This window comes from Talaromyces proteolyticus (genome assembly GCF_021365285.1).
Source record: "Talaromyces proteolyticus strain PMI_201 chromosome Unknown BGW36scaffold_6, whole genome shotgun sequence".
Classification (NCBI taxonomy): domain Eukaryota; kingdom Fungi; phylum Ascomycota; class Eurotiomycetes; order Eurotiales; family Trichocomaceae; genus Talaromyces; species Talaromyces proteolyticus.
Window position 1 is genome coordinate 1,000,134 of NW_025764282.1, and position 13,125 is coordinate 1,013,258.

General features: G+C 46.8%; 6 protein-coding genes across 6 annotated transcripts; 1 reads left to right on the forward strand and 5 right to left on the reverse strand.

The window, feature by feature from the left end:
- Positions 1-38: 38 nt before the first annotated feature.
- Positions 39-2,181, reverse strand: BGW36DRAFT_296231 (putative flavin-binding monooxygenase; the record flags this gene model as incomplete). Its single annotated transcript, XM_046211246.1, has 5 exons — positions 39-197; positions 255-708; positions 774-1,309; positions 1,363-1,469; positions 1,527-2,181. 5 exons carry the CDS (start codon positions 2,179-2,181, stop codon positions 39-41), a joined length of 1,911 nt encoding a protein of 636 aa, XP_046072097.1.
- Positions 2,182-3,003: 822 nt separating this feature from the next.
- On the reverse strand, positions 3,004-3,801 carry BGW36DRAFT_359190 (uncharacterized protein; the record flags this gene model as incomplete). The annotated part of the gene is made up of 1 exon (XM_046214050.1): positions 3,004-3,801. The coding sequence occupies one exon, from the start codon at positions 3,799-3,801 to the stop codon at positions 3,004-3,006; it is 798 nt and encodes a 265-aa protein (XP_046072098.1).
- Positions 3,802-4,268: 467 nt separating this feature from the next.
- BGW36DRAFT_427364 (uncharacterized protein) lies at positions 4,269-5,186 on the reverse strand (the record flags this gene model as incomplete). Its single annotated transcript, XM_046220402.1, has 1 exon — positions 4,269-5,186. The coding sequence occupies one exon, from the start codon at positions 5,184-5,186 to the stop codon at positions 4,269-4,271; it is 918 nt and encodes a 305-aa protein (XP_046072099.1).
- A 1,025-nt stretch (positions 5,187-6,211) lies between these two features.
- On the reverse strand, positions 6,212-7,011 carry BGW36DRAFT_359192 (superoxide dismutase; the record flags this gene model as incomplete). Its single annotated transcript, XM_046214051.1, has 2 exons — positions 6,212-6,723; positions 6,780-7,011. The coding sequence occupies 2 exons, from the start codon at positions 7,009-7,011 to the stop codon at positions 6,212-6,214; spliced, it is 744 nt and encodes a 247-aa protein (XP_046072100.1).
- Positions 7,012-8,024: 1,013 nt separating this feature from the next.
- Positions 8,025-10,062, reverse strand: BGW36DRAFT_167452 (major facilitator superfamily domain-containing protein). Its single transcript, XM_046209619.1, has 6 exons — positions 9,707-10,062; positions 9,367-9,657; positions 9,048-9,320; positions 8,873-8,999; positions 8,700-8,829; positions 8,025-8,645 (listed from the first exon to the last, which is right to left on the reverse strand). The coding sequence occupies exons 1-6, from the start codon at positions 9,795-9,797 to the stop codon at positions 8,103-8,105; spliced, it is 1,455 nt and encodes a 484-aa protein (XP_046072101.1). The 5' UTR covers positions 9,798-10,062; the 3' UTR covers positions 8,025-8,102.
- A 50-nt stretch (positions 10,063-10,112) lies between these two features.
- BGW36DRAFT_167455 (uncharacterized protein) lies at positions 10,113-12,587 on the forward strand. The gene is made up of 4 exons (XM_046209620.1): positions 10,113-10,649; positions 10,697-10,806; positions 10,861-11,513; positions 11,559-12,587. The coding sequence occupies exons 1-4, from the start codon at positions 10,530-10,532 to the stop codon at positions 12,572-12,574; spliced, it is 1,899 nt and encodes a 632-aa protein (XP_046072102.1). The 5' UTR covers positions 10,113-10,529; the 3' UTR covers positions 12,575-12,587.
- The last annotated feature ends 538 nt before the right edge of the window (positions 12,588-13,125 follow it).

Consider the following 13,125-nt stretch of genomic DNA (forward strand, 5'->3'; position numbering starts at 1 on the left):
TTTAGATCTACATGAATATGGCATATATAGAGCATACTCTAGCTAGACCCATTAGGTAGCCCATTTACCTTCGCTTTGGGAACAAGCCCTTCCTCAGTAGCCTTTATCTGCAATGCCAAAAACTTGGAGTAGATTCGACACAATGCCAGGTTGCCACCCATGTACCAGAAGTTAGGATGTCCCGACGGTCTCCAAATCTGTCGAGTGTGTTAGTATGCTTGACAACTGGCAAGAGTTTACAAAAATCCGCCTACCGCGCGTAGCTCGCCCTCTTCATCAAGATCCCACACATCCTTGCACCGATCTGCCACTTTATCTCCCAGCACTTTTCGCACGGTCGTCTGCATATTGTCATACCCCGTAGCCAACACCACGAAATCCGCCTCCAGCTCTTTCCCATCTGCCAGGACTAATGAGTTAGATTTGAATTCTTGAATTCCATCTGGCGATTTTTGGACTTTAATTGATCCATCGGCGATGAATTTACTGCATCCGACGTCGATGTAGTATCCGCCGCCGCGAGTGTAATATAATCGAGCAATCCCGCTGTCATCAATGCCCTTGTAGACCTCAAAACCGGCTTTCTCGAGACCGTCGAGCAGGGTCTTATCCTCGGCTGAAATGCGTTGAGTGAGGTATACGTTGAAAGCGAAGCCGACTTGGTATGGTAGGGACTCAGCCCATATGTCTGCTTGTTCTGTTGGGGGTCTTGACACGGAATTAGCTCTCGATGTTACTATTTTATTACATGGAATATCTAGAAGTGAGCTTACCCCCATTCATCGTGCGTCCCATCATGCAACATGAATACTCCCTTATCTAGAGATAGCACATATGTTCCTCGCCTCTGCAGCATCGTGACCTCTGCACCGTTTTCATGGAAGTTCTCGGCGATGTCATGGCCACTATTACCCGTACCGACCACGACTACCTTTTTGCCACGAACATCGTATTCGGCAGCATCTCGATGCTGAGATCCATGGTATACAGTGCCCTTGAAAGTGTCCTGGCCTGGGAAAGATGGGATCTTCGGCTCTCCGGAATGGCCAGTAGCGAAGACAATGTGCCTGGGGCGAATGGTGCGCTCGAAGCCGTCGGGTTTGGAAACGACAACCACCCAGGTAGATGTGTTGTCATCGAAGGAAGCAGATTTGACGGACGTACTCGTCCACACGTTCAGCTCCATGATGCTCGCGTATGCTTCGAACCAGTCACCTAGTTTGTCTTTGGGGGTAAATTGCGGCCAGTTCTTGGGGAAGGGCAGATATGCTAGATGGGTGAATTCTGCGGGGTCGTGGGTTACCAAGGTCTAGTCTTTGGTTAGCAGTGTAAGGGAAACTGGTGGTATTTCTCTCTACATACCCGATATCTCTTTCGCCAGTTGTCGCCGATCCTCTCGTGCCGATCCACGATGAGGGTCGAAACGCCTAGTGATTGTAGTCTAGCTCCGAGGTTCAATCCAGATTGTCCTTTGCTAACTGTTAGCCATTCTCTGAATATTTTAGTGTATTAGCACTATGACATACCCGCACCAACGACTACCACGGCAGGTTCTTGGCCGCCCTCCAAATTGATAATCTTTTCTCTTCTCTCCTTCCATGTTCCTCCGGCAGAGCCATTTGGCATACTATCCAGAGTTCCGTAGACTCGCTTTGGACCAAGCGGCTCTTCGGCACCTTTTAACTCTTGTAAGGATGTATACACCGCATACGCCTTCCACTGCTTTCCCTCATCGTCCAACATCAATCTTAAAATTCCTGTTCCACGTCCAACTTTCGTTTCAAAATGAAACATAGAAGCCAAGAAATCAATTTCCGGAACACCATTCTCAGGGGTACTAATATGCGGGGCATATTTCCCTTCGGACTGCAGCGATAGTTTAGAGATCTGAGTGGCGGGTTGGAATTGATTAAGAAATGAGGCTATACTAGCGGCAGTGTGGATCGTACGAAAGTCCCATTGTAGAGCGAGATGGTCCCGCCAATAGGAGTCGCTGTGGAATAAATTATCGATTTGATCTTTCAAAATAGAAGGCGTAGATAATGCCTTTTCGAGGTTTGTGAGCCATTCCTGCGCCGCACACTTTGGGTCGATGCTTTTGAGAGAAGAAACGCGCGGTGGCCTGGGTAGGGAGATGATGTGGTTTGCTTTCTTTTCGGCTTCTGTGAGCGTTGTCGCCATGTTGAGGATTGTGTAGGAATTGTTTCAAGAGTAAGATACAGGGATGTTACGACTGCTCAATCGACAACGCTGAACGTGTTGAGTGAATGAAATTGACAGTTCCCATTTTCTAGCTCTAGAATATCTGCTGCTATATATAAGCTGCAAGGTAGCTCGATTTTGTCCTCCCCACCATGAACCTACCACAACCCATCGGGCCAAGTCGAGAGCATGTGAGTGGAAAGCGAAGCGACCAACACAACGTACACATGACCGAAGAAATACCCAGTCAGAGATCCAGAACAACGTACTGTAAGGAAAGTTCCAGCTCAGTGATGGGAACGAACTCGGGGTAATTTCTACAGAAAAAAACAGGCGACCCCGGACTTGCAGCCGATGGCTCCACACTATGCGACCTTCCACCCTCAATCGTGGTCACTGCCCGGCTTGGACGGGGAGCATGTCGGCAAACGCGCCCAGTCTCCGTTGGTGCAAGGACATTTGGCATCTAAGGGCCACATAGCGGGCTATGTAATCGCTGAGAATGCTTTGTGATGATCCACGAGAGGAGGATGTGCGGGGGAAGAGATTCGGGGGGAGGCAAGTGTGCCGAGCAGTGGGTCTGGTCGGGAAAGTTTCCCTTTTAATGGAACTGTTTATATTTACGAAGATGATAACAAACGTGAAAGCAAAATGTATCTGGTATCCATGAGGGTGTGTTTGAAAAGTACCTGGGACAGGTTTCTAACTACTCCGATTGTATTCTATCTGATTCCCGCCAGCCTGATATCTTCTCTTCAAGGTTTTAAGAGGATTGTTTCTAGCCCAGGACACGAATCAATCCTATATGGATGCGCTGCTCAATGGGATGACGGGGTATATTCTGTCAACCCGGTACTCAGCTGTCTTTTCATTGATCGCATCACCTTTGGTAGATTGACGTGGCTCCTCCCTCAACACCCTATCCGTAGGTGGCAGCCTCACTACAGGCGTTACAGGCTCTTTCCGATGAATCGCAATAGAGCATGGCAACTCAGGAGCCGTCTGCACACCCTCAGCCCACAGTGGATGAACAGAGGATAACAATGAAGGACAGCAAGGCGGACAGTGCAGAAGGAAACGCTCGTTTATCCCTGTGGCTCGATACTGTGCCCACGCTTCGTCGGCCCTCTCCTTCATCTTCTCATACCACTCGTATGCTGGCGAAGTGGTGCGGAGATAATCTAGCAAAGTGATCATCTGGTCATGGATAGTAGACACTTGCAAGTTGGGTATCAGACGAAGATGCTGGAAGAGGTAGTCGAGAGTCAGACCCAGCTCGTTCACGACCCAGCACTGCATCAAACTGCGGCATTCGAAATTATGCATCTGGATATCCAGAGCGTGAATGTAGTCCCAGATGACTTTGAAGGCAGGCTGCTCTGGAGTCAGGGTTCTGCTTGATGGATTTGATGGCGCGACGGTGGGTTTGTGATGATTGTTGCTGGGATCGGTGGACTGCGGTGCTGCAAGTCGACCATTGAAGGCGGGAAGAGCTTGTCCGTAGAGAGCTGAGGAATTGGGATCGAAATAATTGCGGTTCATGGTCACGAAGAGAGAGCTGGTTATTGTTCCTTGGTTAGCTTGTGCTGCCTCCTCCATGGAGTGCGTTGGTGATTTGGCGGGATCTTACGCGTTGGAATATGTTGACTCTCTCAGAAGGCAAATATTGATTTTGGTTGACCATGAAGATGACAGGTTGAGGGAGTTCAAGAGGGAAGAGACGGTTCATCGTTTAGTGTGATGTTGTGGACAGGAAGAATGGGTGAGAGACACATGCGCTAATGCCTGAATTGCAGGAGAGATATTAAGTAGAGGCGCGTTTGTTTTTGTAACTAGGTAGAATTTAACAATCCTATGTTCGTTAACTAGCAATTTCCATCACAATAAATTCTATTCACAGCTTTAAGCCGGACGCTAATTGCAGCATATTTATTCCGCTACTATGGCCTTAGCTGCTGGGAGGGCCATGGTACCTCTGTCACAACGTTGACAGATCATTTATAAGGAACTTTCTTTAGATACTCTAATCGTTTGGCCTATATTAGGATTGAACACGTACAACTCAATTATTTTACCGCCCACCAAGTTAACCAGTTCTCGACAACATCAGAGAACCCCAATTTCTCTAGCTCTTGAGAAACACGCCGCCTCCAGTCATGCTGCGGAATAACTTCTTCAAGTTTCTCCGGCAAATCCATCCCACTCGAACAACGAAATTTGGTTCGAATCCACTCCTTTGGAACATACCCAGCTGTTTCCCAATCGATGATGCCAATAGAACAATCGGTTCTATCAAAAAGGATATTCCCAGGCCCTAAGTCACAATGATAGAAAACAAAGGACGAGCAATCCATCCCTATTTCGTCACAACTCTTAAGAAGATGACTAGGATCAAAGTCCATTTCAGCACGAGGCTTGATTAAGTATTCCTCTGTCAGCTGATTCCCATCAACGCCACTAATAGATTCACCCGTCCATGTCGTCAAAGACTTGCAGATGTTGGCGATACGAGATACACACGCCTGTCTTACGGTCTCATCCATTTCATACCATATGTCATTCAGGGTAAGACCAGGAAGCCTTCCGAGAATAATCAAATACCGCTTACCGAGGTCTGCATAGTAATAGACCTCCGGAATGTTAAAGTCAAGCGGATGCTTATCCCGTAGGTATTGTAAGGTCGTATGCTCTCTTGTTGCTTTTGGTGTAATGAGATCTTTTAATTTGATAAAAGCTTCTCCAACGCGCCAGACTGCCGAGACATCACCTGCGTCATAAACTTTCTGAAGTTCACTTGTTGCCGGAAGTGGCCGTGTTTCGGGAATTGGAGCAGTGGCACTAGAAAGAACAAAAAAGGCGCCATTTTCATCGCTCCATGAGGCCAGACTGGGAGATACTGTTTGCTGGCGACTAAGCAACAAATTATCTGCAATCAACCAAGAGTTGTCACTGATTTCGCGTATAGAGGTGTTGATAGGGTACATCGAGGAGTGATCGGTCGTGTTAAGCAAATGTGAAAAGTATAGAGGAAAAATCTGAAGAATTATTCTAAAGACTACATCTAATTTTAACTACCTAGTCAAGGAAGTGGTGAGGCGTCACTTGAACCGCAATCCCCGTCTGGCTGCTGCCATAGTACGCCAAAAAATAAGCGGCGGTTTTGCTTGGCATGACCAGTCGTCGAGGATAACTCCCGATAATGCGACACGAATCACACCATAACGTCCTTAGAATGACCAGTATTGAAGCGATCGTGTTTTGCTTGACGGGCAAGTCGGCCTAGATATCTCGTCTGTAATTCCATCTTGGTCTTGTCTCCGTGCCCCTCACGCCCTTTTTTTTTTGAGAATGGTCAGTGTGCCAGAGTAAATAAAAACAGTCACCTCGAGCTTCTACCCGTTTATGAATGTAGTATACCTAGCAAAGAAGTTACGGTGCGATAAACGATACGCGGCAAACGTCGTTCTGCTCGGCCTAGTGTTGGACGAGACCGATTTCTTAGCTTTGAGCTAATGGCTAATGAACAGTTTAATAACCGCTAGCAGACACTTTGCACTGTAGCATCGTAAGCCATATAATAGACAGGGTGTATTTTATCTATTTTTAGTCTTGTCATAATACAGATTACTCGGATGCTTCTTTCCGTTTAGTATTATAGGTTTCAGTACAGAACAGAAAAATTAGCTATGAGACTAACACTATACAGCTAGTATATATTGGCATTAGGGTTTGGGAACAAAGCTCTCTGTGTAAAACCATAAAGGACATTTTGGGCGTGACAGTACTTCATTGTCAAGCGCAAGACGGGTATTGTGCTTATGACTGTGACTGTTATTATAATCAAAAGTTATAAACCGTGTTTTATAAACCATTAAACTGTCCCGATTAAAACACAAAGCCGTATCCATACCAGAATAATTATGTATGCTTGCCTGTAGTGTATAATATCAGACCTGTAATATCCCCGATACCAGAAGGAAGAAAAAAAGACCAGTCGAGTTGACGTCATTTATAATAGAAAGAAGGTCATAATAGCAGTAATAAAAGTCTCAAGAGACAGGGTCGACGACTTCTTAGCAGCACTGTCAACAACGACGCTAGGTCTTGTCGGAGTTGCGGACGTGGAAGCAGAAATACTAGGGGAGGGTGCCCCAGTCTTAGAAGCAACACTTGTAGAACTTCGGCGGGTAGAAGGAACAGTCAGGTGGCCGTCGAGTTCAAAGTTACCACAGTTTAGTCGGGTTCCATTGGATGCATGAATTACGACCGACAAATTGCCGATATAAGCAATGGATTCTTGACGGTCTGACAGATAGAAGTCGGTGTATTCAGCAGAGAAATTATCCACGCCAGGTGCTACAATAGCGAGCTCGTGCTTTCCACTGAGATCACCGAGTTGGCAGGTAGCTGGTTCGGCTGAATTGCAAGGGGGGTCCTCTCCACGATGATATGGATCAAGATGGGAACCGGCAGCCGCGCAGCTTCCGTTAGAGGGAACTTTGAGGACATGAATGTGATATGCTATTATCTGAATGAGTTTTGCTCAAGCAAAGGGTTCTTAAGATCAGGATCCTTACGGAATGGACCAGCATCCTCAGGTAGGCCAGTGAAAAAGACGCGAAACAACAAGCCAACACCTCCAGAGCCAGGTGTGACGGTAACTGCACCGTGAATGCTAGAAGAGTGGCTGTTAGAGAGACTAGCGGTATATGTGACGTCCTCGTTCCCAGTGATGACGGGTGCCTCAATGGTGTCCTGGCCGAGGATTGCGAGCATGAAGGTCGCAAAAATCAAGAGGAAACGGATCATGGTCGAACGACTTGGCGGATTATCGGTGAATCAGTCCGGCAACGAGCCAGATTAACGAATCAAGAGTTGAATAGAAGGATATTTAGAAGATTGAGATGCTGTTCTATAGCTGCAGTGGGAGAACGATGCTCGAGAAAAAGATGTGAAGAGGGAAGAAGAGGAGTGATAGAGGGAAGAGGAGCGGTGACTCTACAAAGCGACGGAAGGAGCAGGCCGGACAGCATACTCGATCACGTGCAGGGAAAGCACTTGGATTTCTTGTACGTCGTTTCGGTTGGATATATATTTATAGACCATTTATAGACCTGTTTCATCACGCCGGCTGCACAAGTATCCAAATTTACAAATGGTAGATACTAGTGGATAGCCACAATCTGCAACAAGAGATCCGTCTCAACATGAAACTTCAGAAATAAAGCGAAGATAAAAGGATTTGATTATTGACTCTATAAATTGGTAATTGAGATACATTTTATGACTTAGTAAACCACAAAAATATGACATCCGTCATCCATTTTGGAGATATCACTCGTTTCATAAAATATATGAAACATGGGATATTGGGGATCATATTTGTGAGTCAGATCCGTCATCAAGAAACCGCCTCTCAATTATCTAAAGGTGCTGGCAAGTTTCTGGTATTTCTAGTAGAATTCAGGACTCGGAGTACAGTGGTGATTAGAACAAGCGGGAGTGAAAAAACCCGCGCCAATATAGACTTTTCACCAGTATATCATACGCACTGGTATGTTCAACAGATAAAATGGTTGATATAGTGGTAACTGACGCAGAAAACCGACCGGGTGTTGGGATTTATGAATCCACGGATAATAGCCAAGAGATCAGATGAAAGTAGATGCGTGATGGCCTGATTGGAAGTGTAGTTCAATGTTGAAATTGTTCCACCTGAAGCGTTTAAATCTTGATTGAAGAGTGGATACACTTATGATACAGCAATTCTTATCAACTTTATTACGCATTCTTCTAGTTTTATCTTGCAAACACTATCCGACCAAGAAAATATATTGCTTGAATTATACCTGATAAATCCATGGAGTTCTATTAAACATAATATCAATAATGAAGCCTCACTATACATCATCAGCAGTTTTAGTACTAGCGTTGACTTTGGTCACACTTCCACCAGACGAGTCACCTCCATTAGATAAAGGTTTCGCATAAATGATGTCGTTTTCGATATCCTCCAATGTTCGTCCCTTGGTCTCTGGTATCAGCAGCGTCACGAGTGCGGTTAAAAGCATCACCCCTGAAAATAGTCCTAAAACACCGTCTAAGCCAATCGCATTCTGTACAGATCCAAATGCAAAAGCCGTAAGGACAGCACCACATTTTCCAGCAGCTGCCGATATTCCATGAGACATTCCGCGAACACGCGTGGGGAAGACCTCGGCGGGAATAAGGAAGGTTGTACAATTAGGGCCGACGTTGAGAACGAATTGAGAAATGGCGAATATCACCATTAAACCTGCAGTGGACGTATGTACGCCTGGGGAGCTTATTCCCGCCCAGATTGCGTAGAGAATGCAGACGGTAAGGCAAGAATAGAATTGCTGGCGAACACGTCCGATTTTGTCAGGAAGAAAGATGCCAACATAGAATCCTGGGAGGTAGCCCTATATATCTGGCTTAGACTTCGCTTTGATACCACGGGTATGGGTTATACGAACAGCACATTGAACAATGAGATTGCCAACAGCAGTTTTATACAAGGTCTCCCAGTGAGTGGCTCCCTTGGCATATCCGATTTTGGATAAAACGACACTTTGATTGAGGTTTATACCGTAGAAGGCGATATCACTTATTTGTCAGCGCAGAATAAAACTAAATATGATTTACTCACAAGAGAAACCAGGATGCTGCTGTAGCAAACAGAACTTTCGCGTGCTTCCACTCACTGAAATAGATACGAAAGTCTTTCCACTGTTCCTTTAGACCGCGTTTGTGTCCAGCTGCGCTGTTTGAAACATCTGTATGCTGTAAGTACATGGTCATATTGAATTGTTGGGTGAGTATACATTTCTGGTATGGAATAGTTTCTGCCATTGTGAGTCTGGCATACAACGTCAATGCAGCCGGAATGATACCGAGACCTAGTAGAAGTCGCCACACCCACTCCAAATGCCTTTCACTAGTAGCCACTGAACCCTCAAATGCTTTCAACAGCACCAGAAATACTACGCTAGCAGTGCAGTTTCCTAGACCAATATTTGAAAAGACCGTCAGGACTTGCTTAGCCCGGGAACCAAATGGACTCTTTTCTGCCGAAAGAGAACCCGACATGGGATAATCTGAGGACGATTAGACCAGTTGAAGCATCGTAAGCTAACCACCTACCAGCTCCAATGCCAAAACCCGTCACAACCCGAAATACGGAAACCCAAGCAGTAACCGCAGTTGGAGTAAAGTTCTTCCACGGGAGCAAGACTACCATTAAGGTTCCGAACATTGTGAGAATAAGTTCTTTGCCATAGATGGTGTGACGACCCCATGCATCGCCCAGAGTTCCGAATGCCAATTGACCGACAATCATACCCAAGCTGAGACAACCTTTGATGACATCGCTATCAACCGTCGGGACCGTGTTCTTGTCATTTTCAAAGTATAAATACCCCAGAATTGGCACGACTGAAAGGATCAGCAGGTTGCATCTGATAACAGGCATCTGAAGACATACCAAGACCGATGGCCAAGTTCAGATAACCATCTGAAAAGAAGCCGATTCCGGCCACTGTTAAGAACCGCAGCTTTGACCCTAGGGAAGTCATTTTACTGATGACTGGGGTGGTATTGTTGGCAACAAGGGGGATTTGTAAGGATGATTGCCGGAATCTCGCCGGGTTGAGCTATTTCACTGCCCCCGTCTTCCATGGTGTTATTCCTTCTGTACCTCATCACTTATATAGACCATATTGATCGGATTCGCTCTCCGTGACTGTTATTGCAGTTCGCTGTCGGCACGAAGTACCGTAGTTGCGGCCGAGATCCCTGCCACCACCTTCATCAGCATCCTGAACGATTGCTCGAGACTCTTTTGGCTATAGCCATTGATATTGGCCATTGTGATCGTGGGCTTTGCAATTGTCTGAAGTTAGAAGAGAGCAAGGCCAGGCAAGAACCACTCAGACGGCACGGGTCCACACACGTGCGTCGGGGTGGCCTGCCGGCTCCCCACCTTGGTGGGCAGCAGTCGGGACGAAGTGCGTTTTGCACTCTTTAACCTGGAGGCCCAACTACGCCAAGTTTGTCTGAACGAAGAAAGAAACACCCTGTACGGCCTGGTATTGGGCGCAGATTGATGGAGAAGGTCATGCTCATTCCGGTACCCCTCATTGGCTATACACTCCAACCAACCCGATTGCCTGGAAGCCCCCGCATATGTTTGTTAAGGCAAGGCCGACAATTTCCTGGAAGGGGCCAATTTGAGCGTATATTCACGCGATTTTATCGTTTAATAGATATTATATAGGCCTGCGCATGGAGATATACTAAAGAAAGCAATGGATGAATCGCTTCCATCTCCGCCGGCCGTGAGTGCCTTGCGCGAATCATTTGGGGACCGAAAACCGCCCGATATCACCCGCAAAATCACCGCCTGTGTTGCGTGCAGAAAGCAAAAGGTACATCGCCATATGGAATGTCATTGCAGCCAGTCCTAATTGCGCAGGTCAAATGCCACATGCGAGATGGCCAGGTGCCATGCTCCCGATGCAAGAAGCGAGGCTTGTCGTGCACTGTCAATAGAAGCTTGCAGATGCTGCTGGAAGATGATGTAACGTGCGCAAGCCTTCTATTTCAATGAAATTTCCATAATTCTGATTTATATGGCAGATGGAAAGGCGCTGTGGTCCAGAAGCTCCGGCGACTAGAGGACTCGATAGCCAGAATCGCTACCAAAGTGGACATGCCAGAATTACAGGTGCAAATCGACAATCAGCCAGAAGCCATCAGCCCAGCAGCAGCTGCTATACCTGCAGAGTCCTCAAATCGTACCCCGGCATCATCATCGGAAGACGAGACCCTTCCCCCGCAGACATGGGCAGTTGTTATGGACCCACGAGGGGGTCCAGCGTCCATTCCAGCATCATGTGTGTCTGAACTTCGAACGACCGCGTCGTTAGATAATTCTCGGTCATCAGGTCAACGAGACCTGGTTTCTATGGGCATTCTCTCCCTAAATCAGGCTCTTTCTCTTTTTGATATCTACCAATCCCGCCTCGATCACTTCTTATATCGCATTCTCGGGGATCACACCAGTTTAGACTCGGTACGAGTGAGCTCGCCACTTCTTACTGCTGGTGTATGTGCCGTAGGGGCATTGCACTCCTCTTCCCTGGGGTATCTTTTCGACTCTTGCTATCGTGAATACAAGAACTTGGTCGCTTCCTTGATGTTTTCTACCAGCCTGAAAGCGGATGATGTGAGAGGTCTCTGCATTGGTGCCTTTTGGCTGCATGAACTCTCTTGGTCTCTGATTGGAAATGGTCAGTTCACCATCTCGCCATATGAGCCATGCTAACAATTTTCAGCGGTCCGCGTCGGGTCCGATATTAAACTGCATCAAGGCATATATCGAGCACTGAATGGAGACAGGGAGGGGTATTTGCAAGCCCGACTTTATTATTTGGTTTACGTATGTGATCATCATTTCTCAGTAGCATACGGCAGACCTCCGATGTCACGAGAGGGGTTCATCATCGACTACGCTAGTCAATTTCTCGAAACTGAACATGCAACCGAGGACGATGCGAGGCTTATAAGCCAAGTCAAAGAATGGTCGGTCTTGGGCACTGTATTTGACACCTTTGGGGTTGATGTCGATACCGCTATTCCACATCGTAGCCTCCCACAGCTTCGACGTTTCTCCATAGCCCTTGATGTATGGCACGCCGACTGGAACGAAACATTCAAAGCAAACCGGAATGTCGGAAACTACCCCCAGAAAGGGGTTGGCTTTCACTATCACTTCGCTAAGCTCTATCTCTGTTCCCATGCGTTCCGTGGGGTTCCCCCGGCACAAGATAGGCGTCAAAGCCTGACACCGGATATGGAGGATGTTGCAAATACTGGCGTCCTCTCGGCAATGTCAATCCTGCGTGTCATTGTTTCTGACGACGAATTTCAATCCTTTCTCAATGGCTTGCCACTTTACTTCGACACTATGATCGCATTTGCCGTAGTATTTCTCCTCAAGGTAGCTACCAAATACGCGACAGCTATACGAATTGATACAGCTCAGATACTATCATTAGTCTCTCAAACAGTCGCTGTACTCCGCGATATCACGCGATCTATGCATCGGCAGCATCTACTTGTGGTCATCGCCGAGGGCTTAGAAAAACTGCTGTGGATGTGTCAGGAACCTGTTCAGCACACACAACCTCCGATGATACAACCTTCCCCAGCGCCAGAGCACACTCAAAATGATATAAGTTGGATGGAAAGCATTAATAATTTTGACTTTCTAACAAATTTTCCCACTGTAGACGACTGGTGTTTCCAATACAACGGCCCGAACAACAATAGACATATCACGATACCCTGATGAAAACAAGTCTATTTAATCTACGTTATACCCAATTCAATACGAGGTCAAAAACATCATAATTCCTCCAAAGTTTTGTAGTCGCCGCGTTAACATCCCGAACCGGTTTCGACGTTATGACAGGGACATCTTGCTCGCTAAGACCCCCGTGAGAGCGAAGAGGGTGGTCTCTTACCTGGGATAAGTCGTGGTCTGATTTTCGGCTTCCAATCACGGCATTGGAATCAGAAATCACAACAATATCTCCTTCCCGATCAAGCGGCATGTCATATTTCTCAGCAGCTGCTTCGCCACTCAGAGCAAGCTTGACGTGTGGTAATGATCGGCAATGCGATAGAACCTGATCTAGTTGGGTCGTGTCTCTGAGATACACTCGCACAAACGATCCAAGGGCGCCATGATGTCGAACAAATGGGTCAGTGATAGGACATATAACGCGGGATGAGCCGGTGCCAAATTTTTCACTCAGACTGTCCTCAAGGAACAACACGTTGGGCTCTCCATCGGAATTGGATTTATGGCTCATTCCGTGATCACCCGTCACGCCAACG